Here is a 20,500-nt window from a genome sequence, read left to right as displayed (position 1 = left end):
CTGCCAGGGCTCTTAGTCCATCACACTGCACAAGGCTGTGGAGGGATGCAGGATTCCAGCCTTTCCAGAGCAGCTGTACTCAAGGAGAGGCAGCACAGCACGGTCAGTGGCTTGTCCTGCCCCCAGCTCCTGCTGTGGCACCCTGGGGGACACAAGATGGGCAAAACAATGGCACTGTAGTCCCTGGCCTGGGCAGGACATTACAGGACACAGGGATGAGGCTGCACACAAAGCCTGGGAGCTTCCCCATCCCGTGAAAAAATCTGCTGATGGTTGCAAGGAGCCAACTCCAGCCTGAAAGAGAGCAAATGCCACTGAAATATCAGTGCAGAAATCTGCCTGTTCCACTCTGCACTCGAGCACGCTTGAAATAACCTGCAAGGGGCCACTTATTTCAGGAGGGGAAGCCTGGGGGAAAGCCTAATTGGAGAGAAGAGATTTATCTCACCCCCTTGCTCCATCACCTTGAAAACCTCGAGTCCATTGTGGCAGCGTGGCCCTTCCTTCTGCCACGTGAACCGAGGCAGCCACGGGGAAAGGGGAGAACAGAGCAGCCCACAGCTCCAAAATGTTCATTCTGCTCTTGCAAGGCTGAGCAACAAAGGAGCTCTGAGGGCATCATGGGGGGCTCATAAAGCAGTCACCATCTCAGCACTGCCACAGGGGAGCCAGCACAGCCCAGCCCAGCCCGGGCACAGACGGGACTTTGATAAGGAGCCGTGGAGAACCCGGCGGAAACCTGGGAGGATGCACATCTGGAAGTGCTTTGCTCCTGGCACGTCTCGAGCCGTGTTGAATAAATGTTTTCTGTGGCATGAAGGGGCTGCCCAGTGAAACACGGCGTGCTCTGTGGGAGCCAGGTCCTCGTTGCAGCTCCTGGCTGGCTCAGGGATCACCACAGTGCTGCACGTCTGAGGATACTGCTCAGAATTCAGTCTGGAGTAGAGCACTGATGTCAAACATTAGTCTCCAGGTTTGAAAAATGCTTTAGAATCCGTATTGGAAAAAAGTTTATCACCTTCCACTGTCCCAGGCTGCTCCAAGCCCCAATGTCCAGCCTGGCCCTGGGCACTGCCAGGGATCCAGGGGCAGCCCCAGCTGCTCTGGGCACCCTGTGCCAGGGCCTGCCCACCCTCCCAGGGAACAATTCCTTCCCAATATCCCATCCCACCCTGATAAAGCATTTCAGACTCTGCTAGAAAATGCATAAAACTTAGTATCAAATACAGCAGACAATGTTGATGCTGCATTTGCATCAACATGTTTCAAACCATTTAAAATTAAAAGTGCTGTGCTTAATGAAGCAACCACACCCTCAGAGTTTTGCTTCCTGGAATAACATTAACAAATACAATAATTTTGTCCAATAATTCACAATATTTGAAGTCCTGTTAGCAATGGGAAGAACTTCTGAGACGACAAATTCCCATTATGGCAGAAGCTGAGGAAAGCCAAGGACCAGGTCATGCAGGAAATGTTCCAGGCAGATTTTTTTGAAATGCAAAAGCTTCATTCCCAGAAAACTGAATGGAAATTGCACTAGAAACAAACTTGTGTTCTTAGTAGTAAACAAAACCAGAACAAACTCTGGTTCTGTATTCATGAACAAAACCAAACCAGAAAGTAAATCCCGCAGCAAACGGCCAGGACTGGACCCTGAGCAGGTCGGGTGTGTTCCAGCTGTCCCAGGGCTGCTGGGCAGCCGCAGCTCCCCGGCTCCAATCACTGCTGGATTCCCCAACCCAGCAGAGATCAGGATCTCCCTTCCAGCTCTGCTGTTTTGGGAACTCTGGGATACTGTCATGGAGCGATGAAAGTTCCCAGAACAGGCAGACTCCCGGATCTGAGCACTTCCAGGCTTATGCACCCCCTGCAGACGAATCCTGTTTGAGGGTGCTGGGCTGTCCTGCAGGCTGTGTGTGCCTGGTGCCCCTCATCCCATCTGTCTGTGGAGGAATCCTCTGCCCTAAGCTCCTTATTCCCCCCAAACTCTTCACGCTGCACCAGCTCTGACTTTGGATGAGTGGAGCTTGGCAGCGGCTCAAGTTAAGCCCGTGCTGAGCAGCAAAGCTGCTCTAATGCCCCTGGATGAGCCAGGCCTGGATTTCAACAGCAGCTCAAATCCTCAGCACAGCTCCTCTGTGTGTCAGTAAAACTGGCCCCAAAGCTGCTCTCAGATGTGGGGGTCCCCCACTCCTGTGAGCCCCAGGAAGGGTTCCCACTTCATCACCACATTATCCTGGGAGTTCAGAAGCTGTTCCTAACAAAACTCTGGTTTTAAATCAGCCATAAACTTGGTAATTTAATCTTATTCCACCAGACATCTTCATGTCCACAATATTCCGAGTAAGAGTGTTTTAAAATCATGTCTGACAACCCTTTTCATCCAACTGAGCTGGATGGAGAGGCTCAGGAATAAATAGATGTTTGTTTCCCAATCCAACAGCGCCCTTTTCCAAGGAAGCTGATTAATAGCCTGGAAACAGCATTCACTGAAATCCTGGGGACAGTAAAGAGCTTTGGGCTGTAATCCCTTCAGCTCATGGGGGTAACTAATGGCACATGTGCAGACAGACAGTTCCATAAAACCCAGGGCTGTGTCTCACTAGGTGAACTTCCAAGGGCTGCCCAACACCCCACAGCAGCAGCTAAGCTGAGTCTAGAGCTTGAGACTGTGAGCAGGAAAAAACCCACGTGCAGCATCCCTGGTTTTTCATTGCAAAGGTTTCAAAATGCAGGGCAGAGTCCTTCTCCTATTTTCATTTGTGAGGAAAAGGAGCCCTTACCTTTTGGTGTGGGAACATGGACTGGATCATGGCAGTCTCAAAGCTGTGCGTCCCCTTGAGCTGTGTCTTCTCCCACAGGGCCTTGAGGACTTGCACTGAGTCGCTTTGTATGGACAAAGGTTCTGCAAACAGGCTCTGAAGGAAATGTTGAAAATTATTTCAGGCATTTTTTCACTTGGCCATTACCAGAGAGCATCTTGTTCTCCCAGGGGGACAGCCATGAGAACAGCCAGGGGTTAGTCCAGCTCTCCGTGAGGAGCTCCGATGGATCAATAGGCTCACAACTGGATACAGCACACAATATCTCATTTCCCTTGGGGATTTTGAAGTTTATTGCACATCCCACGTCTCTGAGGTCTGTGGCTCACCGAGGATTGCCCTCCGATGACCATACACAACCTGGGGTTGTAGTGAAATGTTAATTTATCAGCACGAGAGCAGCACTGGCCCCTGTGAACCAGCCTGGGTGAGGTGCATCCCCCTGGGTAAACCTGGCATTCCCAGCCAGAGGGAGGAGATGCTTCACCCCCCTGTGGGTTTGTGTGAGTTTGTTGGGAGCTCCTTCAGCTCTCGGCCCTTGTGCAGCAAGAGCAGAGTTTGTGACTGTGCTGGACAGAGAATGGGATGAAACACAGGAGGGAAAACTCCCCAGGACACTCTCACCACAGAGCACAGGAGGTTTCAGCACCTGGACACTCGCAGGACAAGATGACTCCTTGTTGGGGTGGGTGCTGTCACCCCCAGAGCTCCCTGAGCCAAAGGACAATGAGCATCCAACCTTCCACCTCCGTGAATGATCCTGGTATTTCAACAGCACCAAGTTCTTTGTTGCATCAACTGCTCAGTGGTACAGGAACACTGTGGCTGAGAGAACACTTCTTCCTCCCCTGTATTTCCTACGTGATCTTTCAATTAAAGAATGCATTTGCATGCAGGAGCCAAGCTAAGAGTGCGCAAACAAATCTGATTTTCCATACTACAGCTATTTGATTTCACAATATGGGCAATGTCCTTTGAACGTGGGATTCCTGGATGGACTTTCTGTCTCCTCTTTCTGAGCAAACCCATCAAGCCTAATCCTGCTGTCCTGCACTAATCATTTCCCAGTTTCCATCCAAGGGTTTTGAAATATAGTAGGACTCTCCATTAATATTATTTTAATTACCTGACCAGTGTTCTTGAAAAGTATTTATTTCTAGGAACACACACAGGGCAGAGTGATTCAGGCTCTTACATCCACAGCATCCCTCCCTGTGTTGCATTCTGGATAAATCCTGGGTGTTTCCAAGGCTGCCTTAGGATGGAATAAACTGCAGTGAAAGGCCCATGTGTGTTAAGAAACTGAACATGGTGTTTTAATTCAAACCCACGTGTTTCATCCTGAAGTGTGGTTCTCTCTTAGTTTCAGACTATTTGTAACCTGTTAGGAAATGCCACACATGTCCAAATACTGGGCTGTACTTGGGAACAGTATTAAACATGGGAAAATCACTTTAGGGCTGGCAGAACAGCTCTGAGCAGATTTACAAATCCTGCTCAGTCCAAACTTCTGCAGGAAAAACCCCAGTGGGTTCTGCCCCTCCACCCTCCTCCTGCAGCCTCGGGGTTGGTGCTGTTCCCCTAAAATCCACTGCCAACTCCTGGCTGCTTCCAAGGCACCTGGCACTTGCTGGAAATTTTGCCTGAATGAGGACAACATGGTTTGGTCCCACTTTTTTATCCCCAGACTTTGTAACCTCCTGAGCCAGTTTGAATTTGGGGCATTTACCAGAAATATAAAAACTTATAAAGCACAAAATAACTTCAGCCCCATCGAGCGACTTCCTGAGGGGCTGCAAGGGTCACAAACCACTGCGAATTAGAGGTGTATTTAATGAGTTTAACCATGAAACATTCTTTTCCAAGAGCCACATGCACAGCCCAGAGGTGGCCCTGGTTTGTGTCCCCCTCACCTGCTGGAACAGGAACATGATGTGGATCCAGAGCAGAGGCTGCTGGCTCACCAGGGTGAAGCTGGATTTGCTGTACAGGCAGTAGTGGCCCTTCAGGGGACAGCTGAAGAACAGCTTTGCCATGCAACTCTGAACAGTGTCTGCAAGGAAACACATGGAATGTTCAAATCAGCTGCAAACCAGAGAGAAAACTCAGTGCCCAGGAGCGGGGTGCCAGAGCCACAGGGGCAACCATTCCCACTCTGGGGGTCTGGGACACTCCTGCAGGTCAGCAGGGCACTGATGTGTCTGCACCCTTAAAGGAGGAGAGAAATTCAGTGTTCAGTGCTTCAGATCTTCCCCAGTAACCCTTTACTGCCAAATGCACGAGGGGCAGCACAGTCCAGCCAGGCTGCTCACTGTCTTTGTGCTTTCTCGTGTGTTTGGGATATCAAACCATCAGATCCATCAAAACTGTGCGTCCCTCATCCTTATTTAAAGGGTTTGTTGGAAAACCCCTGCCCTGTCAGGCCCCAGCCACGAGGGGCTGACACCTGTGGGATCCCTGCTGAGGTGATGGTTTTAACTGGAAATGAAGCCTTGAGATACACAATTCTGCTTTTGCTGAATATTATAGATCATGGAATGGTTTGGGTTGGAAGGGGCCTTAAAGCCCACCCAGTGCCACCCCTGCCATGGGCAGGGACACCTCCCACTGTCCCAGGCTGCTCCAAGCCCCAATGTCCAGCCTGGCCTTGGGCACTACCAGGGATCCAGGGGCAGCCCCAGCTGCTCTGGGCACCCTGTGCCAGGGCCTGCCCACCCTCCCAGGGAACAGTTCCTGCCCAATCTCCCATCCAGCCCTGCCCTCTCTCCATGTGAAGCCATTTCCTCAGCAAACTCAAACAGCTTTGTCAAAGGATGATAAAATGGTTTCCCCTTGCCAGCTTCTGGAGGGTTTGCTCACAGCCTCACAGCCATCTGGCCTCTCTGTAGCATTTCTGGCAGATTCCAACAGCCCACTTTTAGGTTTCCTGCATTTTCAGTGACAATCTGACCACTGACACTTTGTTCTGGCAGTGCCTCCTTTTGTACCTCAGGTAAACTCCTTCCTCATATGTTGCACTTCCAGGTGAAATTCTGCATTTATTACATTTCCCTCCCATGTGTTCACGTCTTGGTAAGATGAAAAATGTTAAAAACAAGCATTTCTAGCTGGTCTGCTGTTGGACACACAGGCTGCCTCTGCTCTCAGCCTCTGTTCCTCAGGAGATCCAGAAACCGTCTCCACTTAGTCACGTTTTCTCAAAAGCCACAGCTCATTTTTCCAGTTAGGAGATTTTCTTGGAGCATTTTATTCCTTCCCCCTTCTCCCCACGGTGACTCACCAGGACAGCACGAGACTGAGTCACATCCCTGGCCCCTGTGGACCTCCCCACTGCGCTCTCCCACCACGGCCATGGGCAACACACTCACCCCAGCAGGAAAAAACGGGGCATAAATCCACTGCTCTTGGATCCATGGCATAAAATCCTCTTCTCTTGGATCCATGGCATAAAATCCACACCCTTGGACTACTGGCTATGGGGAAAACTTGAGTTGAATTACCCAATCCTACTGGTTCTTACCCAAACCTGCCAGTGCTCATGTTCAACATAACAGAGGAGTTTGGGAAGCCAAAGGGGTTCACTAGAGCCACCCTAAGTCCTGGGGCACACGAAAGCACACGACAATGTTTCCAAGGAGGCTGTTGACAGATGCTCTTCCACACTGCAGACCCCTCACAGATGCTAAAAGTCCTCCACTCGATGCACTCAACCAGAAATCGAGGCTTGGCCTTGGGCCATGTGTGTGAAAAGCTGATGTTTCACGATGGGAAATGGCTCTTGGCTAAAAGTGACCCTAAACCCTGGTGAAGAGGAGCAGGCAGCCCATCCTTCCTCTTCCCTGGAACACAGCCAGTATTCTTCCAGTTCCAAACATATGGATTGACAAGAAACCTGGGAGCAGAAGGGACAGAGCTCCAGCCCCTGGGGAGCAGCTGAGAAAAGGCACCCAGGTAGGATCATGTTTGATGGGCTGTGAAGGACATTCCTGAATGCTGCAGGCTGAAAAATGACAAAGGATCTATGGAGAGACAGGAACTCCTGAGGAAGTGCTGAGCAAGGTTTTGTGGGTGCCACTGAGGAGCACACGGAGGCTGAAGGCGCGTGCCAAAATCAACACAGCTCTAGACCAGAGTCCTTGCTGGCTGAGCAGAACGGTCCTGGAAAACTGCAGCATTCTTTTGTCACTACCCACTGCAGAAGGCTCCTTCCCAGACAATCTCCCAGCCTCTGGAATGAGCTGAGCCATTACTCAGGGCTTTTGTGCTGTGTTTGATGTGCTGAATTTGGCACTGGCTGATAAGAAGCCCGCGTTTGCTACGTGCATTTTTCAGCGGCTTGCAATGAATTACCAGGCTCCATTCATAACAGGGAATATCAGTTATTCCAATGTCAGCGAATCATGGAATCATGGAGTGGCTTGGCTTGGAAGGGACCTTAAAGATCACCTCCTTTCACCCCTGCCATGGCAGGGACACCTTCCACCATCCCAGGCTGCTCCCAGCCCCAATGTCCAGCCTGGCCTTGGACATTTCCAGGGATCCAGGGGCAGCCACAGCTGCTCTGGGCACCCTGTGCCAGGGCCTGCCCACCCTCCCAGGGAACAATTCCTTCCCAATATCCCACCTAACCCTGTCCTCTGGCAGTTTAAGACCCTTTTCCCCTGTCCTTTCATTGTCTGTCGAGTTCTCCTCCTTCCTCAGCCTGGCTTGGCTTGGCAGGAGAGGCCAAGTACCACAAGGAAAGGATTTTAAAGCATGAGAACATGTGAACAGCACCACAAACCCACCCCACACAGTCACCAAAAGCCCCAGAGGACTGACTGAGACCCCAAGGAAACGTTCCTCCAGTGAAGGAACATTTCTCAGCCCATCCCTTGGCAAGGCCCTGCCTTCCAGCAAAGGATAAACAACAACTTGTTTCTCCTGCAGGAAACAAGGGAATATATGCTGCAATTTTAAAGTTCACAACCAAGTGGCTGTGCCTGGGGAGAAGGAACAAAATATAACCAGAAGAATGTCAGTAGAGCTGTTAATTGTTACTTATTCCAGCTCAACATGCTGGGCTAAACCAGGAGGGTACAGAGTCACTGGCTCTGGGAACAATTCATGCATTATTTGATTTACATCAGTAATCCTTTACTATTAAATGAAATCTGTTAATAGGAGTAAAAGTATGCTCATAAATTTCCTAAATAGAATCAAACCCACACATAAACATGGAACCAATAGGAAATGGATGCAACTTTTTAAATTTTGGGTTTAAGCTTTTTCAGCTTCCTCAGTTTCCTTTGCCTGACCCCTTCAGTTTGAGCTACAAAAAGTATGCAAACAAAACACATTTATGGGAGGAGAGGGCAATTTTTAAAGCAGGCAGCTTCAAGAAATGCTGCTTTATATTGTTTTTAACACTACTGACTTTGTGTGCAGGGCATAACTCAGTCCAAAGGTTTCACCTCCAGTGAGTTACACCAACACTAACAGAGAAGACAGGGCTGTAACGGGGGGTGGACACCAACAAGGAGGCACTCAGCACAGACTGAACATCCAAGGGGCAAGTCCAGAGGCTCAGAAGTCATAAAATCATCACAGAATCACTGACTGGGTTGGAAGGTCCCTAAAGCTCATCCTGTTCTACCCCGCTTCCTTCCTCTAGACCAGGTTGCTCCAAGCCCCATCCAAGTCCAAGTCCTCTTGTTGATGCCACCACCCATCAGGAGTGTCCCAGCTGCCAGGTAAAGCCCACCTGGAGAGCAGCCTGTTCCAGGGGTGCTCCCAGGGCAGGGTGAAGCTCCCAGGATGTGTTACAGCTGTGCAAGGGCAGCCACGGAAGAGCTGGTCACGTTCCCAACACCCTCCCTGTGGCACTGGGATTCTTCCACGGTCTGACAACGTCGATCAGGAGCACGATGGCCATCCTGAGTGGTGGCACTCCCGTTGCCACTGCCTCCCTCACCTCTGGGATGCGTTTGGAATGCCAGTCCTGCAGAAGAAATGCCAGCTCACGTTTGCTGTGTCCCAGCAGAGCAGCGCTGCTCCCCGGAAACGCTCCCCTGAGCCTCCCCAGCTCTGTGATCCCGCTGAAGGACCCGGGGCCCATCTGTTCCCAATCAGGGCCTGGCCGATGGAATGCTGGAATTTATCAGGCCGGAGCAGGGGTGAGCACTGCAGGGGAGCAATGAGCTTTTCCATCTACGCCGGCATCTGGTCCCCATTACCCCTCAGTACCACATAAAACATAATAACAACCACATGGAGGGCCAGCACGCTGCAACCTGCTCCCCCTGCTGCTCCTCGTCCTGCAGCCCTCTGCCAGCAATCCCACGGAATGTGTGCTGGATGGATCTCCTCCTGCATGGCACCGAGGAGCCAGGAGTGACTGCTGCGAAGTGGTTCTGATATTTTTCACTGGCTATCATTGGATGTGGTGTCAGTGAGCGAGGGGGGAATGATTCCACGGTCTGCCAGGGCTCTGTCCTTCCAAAAGGAGCCTGGAGGTGGCAAATCCTTCAGCATCCTTGGCACACAGATATTATCAAATGCTTTCTTCCCAGCAGCTCACTCGACATTCAAAGCTCTGAGCTCTGAGCATTAATGACGGGTTTTTTTATCCAAATCACCTAAAAATCAAGCAGAATTAGAGTGGAAAACAAGGAGCTGCCCTTGTTATAACCACTCCCAAAGGCAGGATACACATGGCCATGACTCTGATCCTCCATTCTGGCAGCTCTGGGATACAAGGAGAGCGAGTCAGAAATCCTCCAGCGTGCAGGGGTCACAAGGTGGGGGCAGCAAGGCTGCAGCAGGTGGGGCTGCAGTGGCTCCAGAGCTCCATGCAGGAATCAGGGGTGGTGCCAGGAGAAACTGAGTGGATTCAATCCCAGCTGGATGTTGTGGCTGTCCCAAAACCAGCACTGGGACATCGTAACACCAATTACCACAGAATCATCCCAGAACCTGGGAATGGTTTGGGTTGGAAGGGCCTGGGCTGCTGCCATCAGCAAGATCCTGGAGGCACCAGGATGATACAGGATCTCAACCCACCTGGAAAAATATGGGCTGAGGAAAACTCTGCTGAGGTCCATGAAAGCTGAAGAGCCTGGCAAATACGGTGGTTTGGTTTTTGCCTTTTTTTAAGGAAAAGATCCCCAAGATTAAGAGGCTTCAAGTGATGAACATGATGTAAAAAAATGCCTCAAATTGCTTTAGGTATGCCACAGATGTGGGTCAGGGCACAGGGCTTCACACTAACAAGGAACTGAACCAGTAAATGGATTTTTGTGGGCTTGGGTTCCTCTTTTCTGCCCCAGCTCAAATCCCCTCTCTGACTGCAGAGTTATTCCAAAAAAACTCCCTCATGCACACGAGTCTGGTGTTGCAGCTTGTCTGCTCTGTGAAACGCCCCCGGCTCAGCCCTTTTCTTTAGGATAAAACCTTCTGGCCAACAGCCCAGTCCTAGCACTGCTCCTGCTGTAGGATCATCACCCAATTCACAGCTCTCCCCTGCCCAAGGCACACCCAGCCAAAAATAGTAAATATTAAACAACAGAGCTGACAGGGCAATTTTTCAAGGTCTGTATGAGGCATCTTCAAACTGTCACAGACAGTTCATGGATCCACCCTGACACTTCCTAACCTGCAGCCCTCCCCAGCTGTAAAATCTGACACTCCAGTTAATACTGCATCCATTTGGACGTGGAATATAAATTGAATGAGCTTATAAGTCAACAAGGAGCCTGCAAATCACACCCTGTAAAGCAAAAATACTCTGCGAGGGGTAAGACCTACACAGCAAACATCTGACTCAAGAGCAAGAAAACCAATTTGCAAATCACAGACAATTTAACAGAGCAGAGGTGCCTATTTTGTGTATTTTGAACTCGCCTCTTACAACTTCATTGCGTGTTCTCCAGCACCTGGATCGGGGCAGACACTCAGTTAATCCTCCCAGTCATTCCTGATACTGCAAATCTCTTTTCCAGGCTGCAGAGCCCATTTATCTCCACATGGAGGTCTCTGATTTCCCTCACACTCCTGCAGCCACTCTCCTTTACCCTTCAAGTTGAGGCTCTAATTCATGCAGACAATCCCAGAACGGTTTGGAGTGGAAGGTACCTTACAGACCCTCCAGCTCCTGGGCAGGAACACCTTCTCCTGTGTCATCAGTGCCAGATCTGAGGGGTCCTACAGGAGAATTGGGATATTCCCAAGGCTCTGTCCTCACCAGCACGTCACCTTTTGGAGGAGCCTCCAGTCTGTGGTGAAGCAATGAGGGATTCACCCCATTCCCAGACAGGCTGCCCCAGGCCAGACACCACCACCAGTAGAAATGCAAGCAGGGGGTGGAATTCTGGCTAAGAGAGCAGAATTTGGCCCATCATCCCATGGAAATTCTTCTAACTGCCATTAACACCCTGCTGACCCCCAGAGCTGCCACCTGAAATCCCGGGAAAGGCCTGAGCAGGGAAAGGAAAGGTTGGGAAATGTGGAGTGCCCTGGTTTGCTCAGCACGGGGCTGTGTTCTTGCAACACATTCTGCCACTATTTCCTTCAAATACTCTGTGTCGTGAGGGGTTGCTCTGAAGCTCCTATCTTTTCATATCTTCCACGTCTTACATATTACATTTCCAGTTCAGACTCCCACACAGCCAACACAGAACCAGCCAACTATGTTCATTAATATTTTCTAATTTTGTTTTTTCTTCTGAGCACGTTGGTGAAATGTAAAACATGCCTTTGAGTGGGCCCTGTTAGAGTTTGGAGCCCTCTGAAGTGCAATAACTGCAGGTTTTTGGAGAGGTTTCTGCAATATCTGAAATATTAACAGAGCTGTCCCCTGTGGAATGAGCTGGGCTGCATTTCTTCGACAGATTTTGAACGAGTCCCATAAATCTCTGCTCTGCACATGTGTCCCTGCTCAAGGAATTTCCCTAGGAATGCTAGTTGAGGGTTTTCAGGAAATTACAATAGTTTGAATGAATTTAGAAGTAGTCATATGCCTGGGATGTATCATAATAGGTATTGCAGAAAGGAAACTGAGCAATACATTTAAAAATATTCAATATATGGGATTTCATTAACGCGGGGTCAGAGCACTCAGCACTTCAAAAGCCACATTGTTCACTCTCATGTTTTCACTGGAATTTTATGGAACACAAGTTTTATCCTTAATTCTACCAAATAACTATTTCAACTACTAAACTTGGAATTTAAGGTATTTAGGAGATTCTTCAGAAGCATAAGCCTTTAAAATATATATAGAGAAGGAATTATATTCCTTTTTTGAGTGGAAACTGCTTTTCTACTTCTTGACCACTGAGAAAGGAAAGAAATAAATCTTTTATCAACTTCAGTTGATACCTGTTGGAGCTAAAGTGACGTTAGAAGGTGATGTTTGAAGTGACTGAAAATTTAATAAATTAAATTAAATTAAGTTAAATTAAATATATTGAGGCAGCTGCTATTTGGGATCAACATGGCCCAGGGAAGGTTTGGGCTGTGAACAGCTCATGGCTGCCAGTGAGGGGTTGGATGCACCCAAATTCACCTCAAAGGGAATAAGCAGGAGACTCCCAACCCAACCCAACCCAACCCAGCCCAACCCAGCCCAAAGTATTCACTTCAAAGAGAAGCAGATCACAGACCCACCTGGGATGAAAGCAGAAAACATTAAAGCACCCCAGGGATTGGTGAGATGGGATCCAACCCATCCCACCAGGGATCTGACCCTGCTGTGCCCTCAGGGAGTTTTGTGGTACGAATGTGAGGGTCCTGACCTGCACTGTCACAATGCAGCTAATTTAATAACATGATAATGAGGAAGGAGACCCAGATCTGCCCCAAACCAACCAGCAGGAGCCTCAGGGATCAGCACAGGGCCCACGGCACGTGGACTGTCCAGCACACATCGATCCCTGATGTCCAGCTCCATAACTCCAGCCTGGAGCTGGCAATGTCCCCCTGCCCTGCCCTGCCCAGAGGCTCTGCCACCCCTCAGGGTTCATTCTCTATGGCACCCAAAAGGAAATCTTCACATGAGCCTTCACAGCAGTCTGGGAGAGGTGAGGGATGCAGAGTGACCCTGAAGGAAATGAATCCTGGAAGGTTTCATAAGATTCCATTTGGGAAAGACGTTGTTTTCTAAAGCTGATGTTCCTCCCTGCCCGTGGGGGATGTGCTGGGGGCCTTTGCTCCCCTTTGCCCAAGCCCTGAGGGTGATGCCATGAAGATTTTTTGCCTTTTCTTTTATACCCCTGTTTTACCTTTTTTACAACTTCTGTATTCTCAGTGCTTTTTGCCTACATTCTTGGCCTTGTTCGTCAAGCTGAGAGACTCAACATTTTAGAAGCTTCGTAGCTGGGGATCATTGTGCCCCAGACCCCAAGGTCCTCTCCAGAACACATTCTGTAAACCAAGATAGAACCATCCAGGGGAAGGTTCCTTGGGGACGGGAGCTCACTTGAGCCTCTCATTGGGGAATCTTTGATAGATCTGCTAATTAGTAACACCTATAATGTTATACCCGAAGTTGGGGGGAGACACACACACTCGGTGGGCTGCATCTTGGTGCATATGACCTGGACGTGTGCACCTAAGGTTCCTTACAATAAATACCAAGGTAAAATCCCTTTCCTCCTTCTAACCATGTTTGACTCTTGATTTTAAGACGAGGAAAAGGCATCAAGGGCAGTCTGGGTGGGCTGCTGAAGCCCTTGGAAAGGCTCATCCCGCTTACCTTCAATCACACACTGCTCAGGGATGGGGATTCTCCTCCCCATCTCCATCACATATTCTTTCACTTTCCCCAGGTTTTCCTTCAAGTGCAGGTACAGCTTGTCCTGGTATTCCACAGGGCCCGTGGCTGCCTCTGCCCTTCCTTCCACAGCCTTTCCCAGGGTCGGTTCTGGCAGATCAGCTGCTGGCAGGTAATCAGCACTTTGGTGTGGAACCAGGGAGTTCCCCACGTGTGCTGCTTCGGGGGGGACCCCGAAAGGCCCTTTGTCATGGTCCTGGCTGAGGTAGATCTCAGAGAAGGAGATGCCAGCAGGGATCTCTCCGTTCTCCTCGTCCGGCCCCCCCTCCGAGCTCGCCCCCTTCATCCGGAGCGTGTGCAGGGCCAGGCTCTTGGACCTGCAGGGGGAGGAAGGAAGGGAGAAAGGGTTTGGAATAGATGCAGGGCACAAAGATCCCCCCAAAATGTGCTCTGTGCAGCTGCCTCAGAGAGCTGAGTGTGGGGCTCACCGAGCCAGGGGCAAGAACCTTCTGGGAAATCTGCATTTCAAAAGCCAAGCTCAAGCCACAGCTTTAATAAGCAAGTGAAATGAAATAATATCCAAATGATATCCACATATCCCAACATCTGCCACGGGGGGAGCGAGGCAGCCCCTCTGCAAGGATCTTATAACCCCAGGAGTGGCGTGGCTGCTTTATCAGTCACATCATAAAAATGCCAACCAGCACTGCACTGAAGCAGGCCCCAGCCTCCAGCTCCTCCTGCCCTGGATCCGTGTGCTGGGGATGGAGGGGAGCCTCTGTGGGAGCACAGAGGGCAGAAGTGCCTGGAAAGGCAAATCCTGGAGCAGGAAGAGCAGAGCTCTGTGTGGAGCTGTGGGGCAGGGACAGCCTGAGGACCCTGTGGGTCACATTGCTGTCATTGATAAATACTGTTAGTGATAAAACCCCAAAAAAGCTCGTGGTACCTTCCTTTCCGTGATATCTCAATGCAGTTATTTTCCTGCCCCTTGTGCTGCCTTAGGGCACAGAGAGATTAAATGGGTTCCCCAGAGCAGCTGGGGCTGCCCCTGGATCCCTGGCAGTGCCCAAGGCCAGGCTGGACATTGGGGCTTGGAGCAGCCTGGGACAGTGGGAGGTGTCCCTGCCCAGGGCAGGGGTGGCACTGGATGGGCTTTGAGGTCTCTTCCAACCCAAACCATTCTGGGATTCAGAAAGATTTTATGTGGCCTTTAAGTTAATGGATGCAAAAACTGGTTAAAATTAGGCTGATGCTGCCTGTGGGTATTGCATGAGCAGACCAAACCCTCCATGTTTGGATAAAGCTTTATGACAAAATTGATCTCCCTGAGCCCCTCACACATTTTCCAGAGCCATACCTGTTAAACCTCATATCCTTCCTTTCTTCTTTAGAGACCTGGCCCAGGCTGTATCTCCTCACCGAGCCAGGGGTGCTGTTGTCCACATTTATTTTCTCTTCAAAAGCCTGGATTTTAACTTGGAGCTTTTCATCTTCTTCATTGTCATTCATCACAGATTTTAAATCATCCAGTGGTACAGGACATTCTGCCTCAGGGTCGTTTTCCATCCTGAGGAAGCAGAAAGCAGAGGTTTAACCCTGGCACATTTTGTTCATGGTGCTGATGCTGTGTTTCTGCCTGGGACTTGTCCTTTGGATCTGGTAAAATAATTATGTTTAAACAGAGATTCCCTGAGATTATTTCCAGGAACATATTCTAGATCAATGTCTCTGATGGATCAGAAACACTGAACACCTCTGACAGCCCTGGATTAGAAACTGCCAAGCACAAGCAAATCACAACTCTTTCCGTGATAGGCAAAATTTTTTCATCTGAACTCAAACCACTCTCTCAAAATTGCTAAACACTGACTTATTGCATTATTCTCACAAGGCAAAAGTCAAGCTATTTGCAGACTTTATAGAATTCTGTGGTTTTAAAGCTTTGACCAAAGTACATGCAGTTCTTACTGAATTATTGCACTCTGAGAAAGAAAAAAATCTTTTAAAACTCGGGAAAAGTTCTGAGCAATGTGACTCCAGTTCAGCAAAGAGAAAATGAAGAGTTAAAATGAACCTGTAGGACTGCAGGACAAGCAGTTTTCTTTTGGATTTGTTATGTTAGTCTTAAAATCACAGAATGGTGGAACCTTGGAATGGTTTGGTTGGAAAAGACCTTAAAGCCCCTCCAGTGCCACCCCTGCCACGGGCAGGGACACCTTCCCCTATCCCAGGCTGCTCCAAGCTCCAATGTCCAGCCTGGCCTGGGACACTGCCAGGGATGGGTAGCCACAATACATAACTTTTAAATGCAAAATCCAAAGGTAACTTTCACATAAATTGAAGGGAAGCTGTTGATCTTACAGGACAAAAAGAAATCTGCTGGGAAAAGACACTGCTGGTAAGAATGTGCTGGATTCCCTCAAACAGATTTGAAAATGGCTTTTTCTGGGTTCCTTCATCTCTCAGAGCCTGCAGAGAGACTCAGCTCCTCTCAATATGTGTTCATTTGCCCAAAACCTGAATTTTGAGCATCTTTACCCTGCCTTGAAGATGCTGCAGCAGCAGCAGGACTGGATTTCCCAGGAGGTGCATCATTGCTCCTTCCCCTCTCCCTCTCCTGCTGGGATGATGTGCAGGCTCCCATCTCACTCCTGCAACTCGGGAGTAACTGGCACAAAAAATCACGGAGGCAGCACAAAGCAACCAGGAATCTCTTGGAGAATCAAGGGGGATTGGACAGTATTTACTTTTTAAACTCTGCCCACAGCTCTAAAACAAATTTGTTTTGCTTCTGACCATTTCTTTGTTTGACTTTCTTTTTTTTCCCCTGATGAACAAACATCTGAATAGCTAAATCTGTAAAACATGGATACATAAAACCACAAGTGAGGGGTTTAACACAGCCCTTCCAAAGCAGCAGAGTCTCACAAGTCACGCTCGCAGTGGGGAAGCCCATTAAAAACTCCCCAAACTGCAGATTACCAGTTGTAAAAAGCCAGGTTTTTAAAAAACAACCAGAAACACGGCATCACAAAATGCACTTTTCCACTTGTTTTGATAAAGGCAGTTCAGGATTTTTCTCAGGGGAGCTGGCAAGTTTTGTCTTGCTTTGTTTTTAATTTAAGCAAGATCTCATAATATATTAACACTGAGGAGCACTTGAAAAATATTCTGTAATAAAGAGCCTTGATGTGACCTTTCCTAACAAATCTTTCTGGGGATGTAGGACGAGATTTAATTTATTGGAAAGCAGTCCCTCCACCACAGCTCCCAACACTGCTCCCTTTGTGGGAGCTCAGCTCTAAGGAAAACTTCTGTTACCTGTGTAAATACGGGCAAAGCCTTGGGACACAGAGAGGGGATTGATGGACTGATGGGCTGTGGCAGTGACAGACCCCAACCAGGGAGCCTTGGTGAATGTTTGGAATTAAAAATTGTGTTTCAAACAGCACCTCTTTGTCCAGCATTCTCCTGTTGAGCTCCCGTGGCTTTGTGAAGGGAATACAAGGGAATACTTCTCCTAAAGAACCATAAAATCATTATGCTTAGAAAAGAAATGCAGATTAATCCCATTTTCCATATGTAGAGCAGAAAAAAGTCACTCCTAGGGTGTGAAGGGTGGGCTCCTCAAGCCACCATCTCATTTTTGCCCTGCTGGTGCCAGGATTTCCAAGTGGGAAGCAGAGGAACTCCAAATGCCCATCCCTGGGCACCACGAGCTCTCCTGTGCACCAGCCTTGTGCTCACATCAGTTTCTTGGGAAGCCAAAAGCACAAACCCCACACAAAACCCTCAGTGAGGGCTCCATCCCACCCCACTGGGATGCCTGGCAGCCCTTCCTGCTGGGCCCCCCTTCCAGCTCCACTCAGACCAACCACTGTCTGCAGTCTTGGCAAGAGGCACTGGGCCATTGCTGAGGCTGTGGAGCAGGATCAGTTTACACCAAAGCTGGCTGCAAGAGGAGAAGGATGCACGAGCTCATGGAGAAACCATAACAACAAAGACAGTGCTGGGCTGTGATGGCTTCATCCTTTTAAATCCTCTGGACAAGTGCACCTCAATGTCTCAGTGTAAAGGACATTTCTCCAGAGCAGCAGCACCATCAGCACATCACCAGCGGGGTGCTCACAGTGGGAAAAAGAACATCCCAAGGGGAGGTTGATGAAAGTACACCTGGGATTGTGGCCTGGGCTTCACCTCCGTGCATATGGACGCCCCAATGATGGATCGGGTGCTTGTGGTTTGTTAAGGGAGAGAAAATCACCTCCTCAAACAGGATGGACAAGAAAGTTTGAAGAGGGCAAGCGGTGAGGAAAAAATAATGGAATTGTCAGCAGAATCCCAGACTGGTTTGGGTTGAAGGGACCTTAAAGCCCATCCCATTCCAACCCCCTGCCATGGGCAGGGACACCTTCCACTACCCCAGGGTGCTCCAAGCCCATCCAGCCTGGCCTTGGACACTGCCAGGGATCCAGGGGCAGCCACAGCCTCTCTGTGCCAGGGCCTCCCCACCCTCTGAGTGAAGAACTTCCTTGTACTTAACCTAAATCCCTCCTTCCTCAGTGTAAAAGACAATTCCAAGCAGCCACAGCACTGAGGAGCAGCACTGGTGCAGCCTGTTGTGCTCAGTTCTTGCCCAGAACAAGGACTTTGAAGCTTTCTTTCCCTTTAATTGACTACACTGTACCTCTAGGCTGGACAAGTCCATTAAAACCCCATATATGTTCTTTAAAAGCCCCTCTGGGACAGAGTAACTTGCAATTTTGGGACAGTAAGGAGCAGCAGAGCATAGCCTGGTTTTAATTATGCTCCCCAGTCCCTGCATGTAAAATTCCCTGTGTCAAACAACGCCAGGCCAGCCATGGCTCGGAAGAAATCAGCTTCTCCTTGTGTAAACACACGAGTTTTGGAAGGAATGGTTATAATCCAGGCACACAGATTAAAATCCTGTTTTCCTTTCACAGCACAAACACTCTGGGTTGGTGCTCTTTAGAAACCACTGCAGCTCAGTGACTGCAGCAGCTCCAGAGCTGGGAGGGCACTTCCATGTTCACATCTCGACTGGTCCCACTTCCCAAGCACGAGTCAGAATCAACTCAGCTTAAATCAGCAGAGAACTCTGGTTCAGCCTTGTCTGATTTAGCTGATACTCTGCTTGACACAGGCCTGAAATGTAACACCAAATAGCTAAAAACTGAAAAATCAGTATTTTGCTGTGATCTCTGACAGCCATGTTGAGATAACAAAGGCACACAGGGCTAGGAAGGGAATGAAATTTAAAAGAAATAAAGAAATAAATAAAATCAAGGAGCAGAGAGAGAAAATAATCTGTGACCACACTCACACAGACAATGAAGCTTCTGCTCTTCAGTCAGTCCTTAACAAAGGAATTTTAGAGAAACGGGGAAGCAGCAAGATTTTGATGAAAACCTTTTCTTGTTTTTAACTGGGTATTTTTAGCAGCTCTAGAGATAAACGTTACGCACAGAATACAATAAGGAATAGGAATATCACAGTATTTTAACAAATAAAGTAACTTTTCAGCCATAAATGGAGGGACCACGATGGGTTGTGAATGCCAAGGGCTGGTTTCTGCTGAGGTTCTGCCACCAGGTGAAGCTTGGACATTTCTCACAGCCTTGTAGTCAGATGAGGGGCTCTATCTGGGCTCCTCTCCTTTTTCAGTTTTACCTCTCTCCAGGACACCAATTAATTGTCTCTCCACTGACCTCAATGTTTTGGCTCCACCGCTCCCAGGCTGGCTCTAGCGCTGTCCTTCACCTTTAGGAGTTTTCTGACATCTGTGTTCCATTTTTTCAAAGAATCACTATTCCTCTGTGCCCCCCTGACCTATTGCAGTACACACAACTCTAATTAGAAGTCTCTCACTAATTAGAAGTGGCTGCCACCATGTATTTAAATAACACTTCTATCCTCACCGTGACGAACACCACTACGCTTTAACTTCAGTATGCACAGTCAGAAGCAGCTGAGTGAGCAGAACATCTCGCTCTGGATGCTTCAGAAATCTTTTTCAGACTTTTCTTAGGCAAATTTTCACCAGGGAGCTCCGCCAGCCATTGTTCTCACCACCCTCAGTGGGCATTTTCTGGAACAAACTCGATGATAATTGTGAGGCCTGACTTCACTGATTTATTTTTAACTGAGGCTTTTTAGCTTGCTTAAGTCTACTTATCTGGGTCATGGCTTTCTTCATGGCAATGGGAATATATTTAACAGGAATTTCGCTGCCTCACAGGGCCCTGGAGAGGGCTGAGGCTCTGTCAGACCCACAGTACCTGGCTCCTGCCGCGCCGTCGGTGTCGAGCTGCCGCACGAGCAGCTTGGCGATGGCAGAGAAGCTGTTGCTCATGCGATAAATGTCCCTGCTCTGGGAGCCCAGAATGCTCGAGAAGGTGTCGGTGAGGCTCTTGATCTCCAGCAGAAGGATGTGGTGAAAGGAGTGCTCCATGTTGGCCAGCTGGTTCACCAGATACAGCAGGGACGTCCTGGCTCGCTCCTGGGCAGCGTGAGGAGATAAGAACAGCGGTGAACACAGGAATTCATTGTTTGCTGCTGTGAGGGGTTTGTGTGCTGGGACTGAGTCACTGTCCCTGGGGAAGAGTGGCTGCCCCAGGATGACAAAGAGGCAGCTGCCTCATCTATTTGTGGTTACACTGAAGTGACTTTTGTTCCTCTTGGTGTTACCTAACCCAGCCTAACTCAGGACATCTTGTCTCGAGCCAGATCCCTGAAGGCTCTTTAAGGACCCTATATTGTTCTGGGTTGCTAGATCAGCCTGGCTCAGTGATCAGGGCCCCAGCAGCACTGAGCTCCCTGGCTCCCTGCACCTGGCTCAGCTACTTCATAAAACCAGAGAATGGTTTGGAAGGGACCTTAGAGATCACCCAGTCCCACCCCTGCC

At 49.1% G+C, this 20,500-nt stretch overlaps 1 protein-coding gene across 9 annotated transcripts in view; it reads right to left on the bottom strand.

The window, feature by feature from the left end:
- Positions 1 to 20,500, bottom strand: part of VEPH1 (ventricular zone expressed PH domain containing 1) — a 60,623-nt gene that overhangs the window by 7,734 nt on the left and 32,389 nt on the right. For 8 of the 9 annotated variants that reach the window (XM_042042264.1, XM_042042265.1, XM_042042267.1 and 5 more), the window contains 5 exons: positions 19,875 to 20,095; positions 14,933 to 15,142; positions 13,558 to 13,952; positions 4,739 to 4,878; positions 2,787 to 2,921 (listed from right to left, as the gene is read on the bottom strand). In XM_042042264.1, coding sequence (XP_041898198.1) covers positions 2,787 to 2,921; positions 4,739 to 4,878; positions 13,558 to 13,952; positions 14,933 to 15,142; positions 19,875 to 20,095 — 1,101 coding nt within the window. Of the gene's footprint in view, positions 1 to 2,786; positions 2,922 to 4,738; positions 4,879 to 13,557; positions 13,953 to 14,932; positions 15,143 to 19,874; positions 20,096 to 20,500 lie in introns of those variants that run through there. The other variant, XM_042042271.1, reaches the window with a different exon arrangement.

The sequence above is a fragment of the Corvus kubaryi genome, unplaced genomic scaffold (assembly GCF_017639235.1).
Source record: "Corvus kubaryi isolate FWS band 111438036 unplaced genomic scaffold, C.kubaryi_AGA036_p1.0 37397, whole genome shotgun sequence".
Taxonomy (NCBI): Eukaryota; Metazoa; Chordata; class Aves; order Passeriformes; family Corvidae; genus Corvus; species Corvus kubaryi.
The sequence above is the reverse complement of the archived record's forward strand: the minus strand, read 5'-3'. Positions and strand labels throughout refer to the sequence as shown.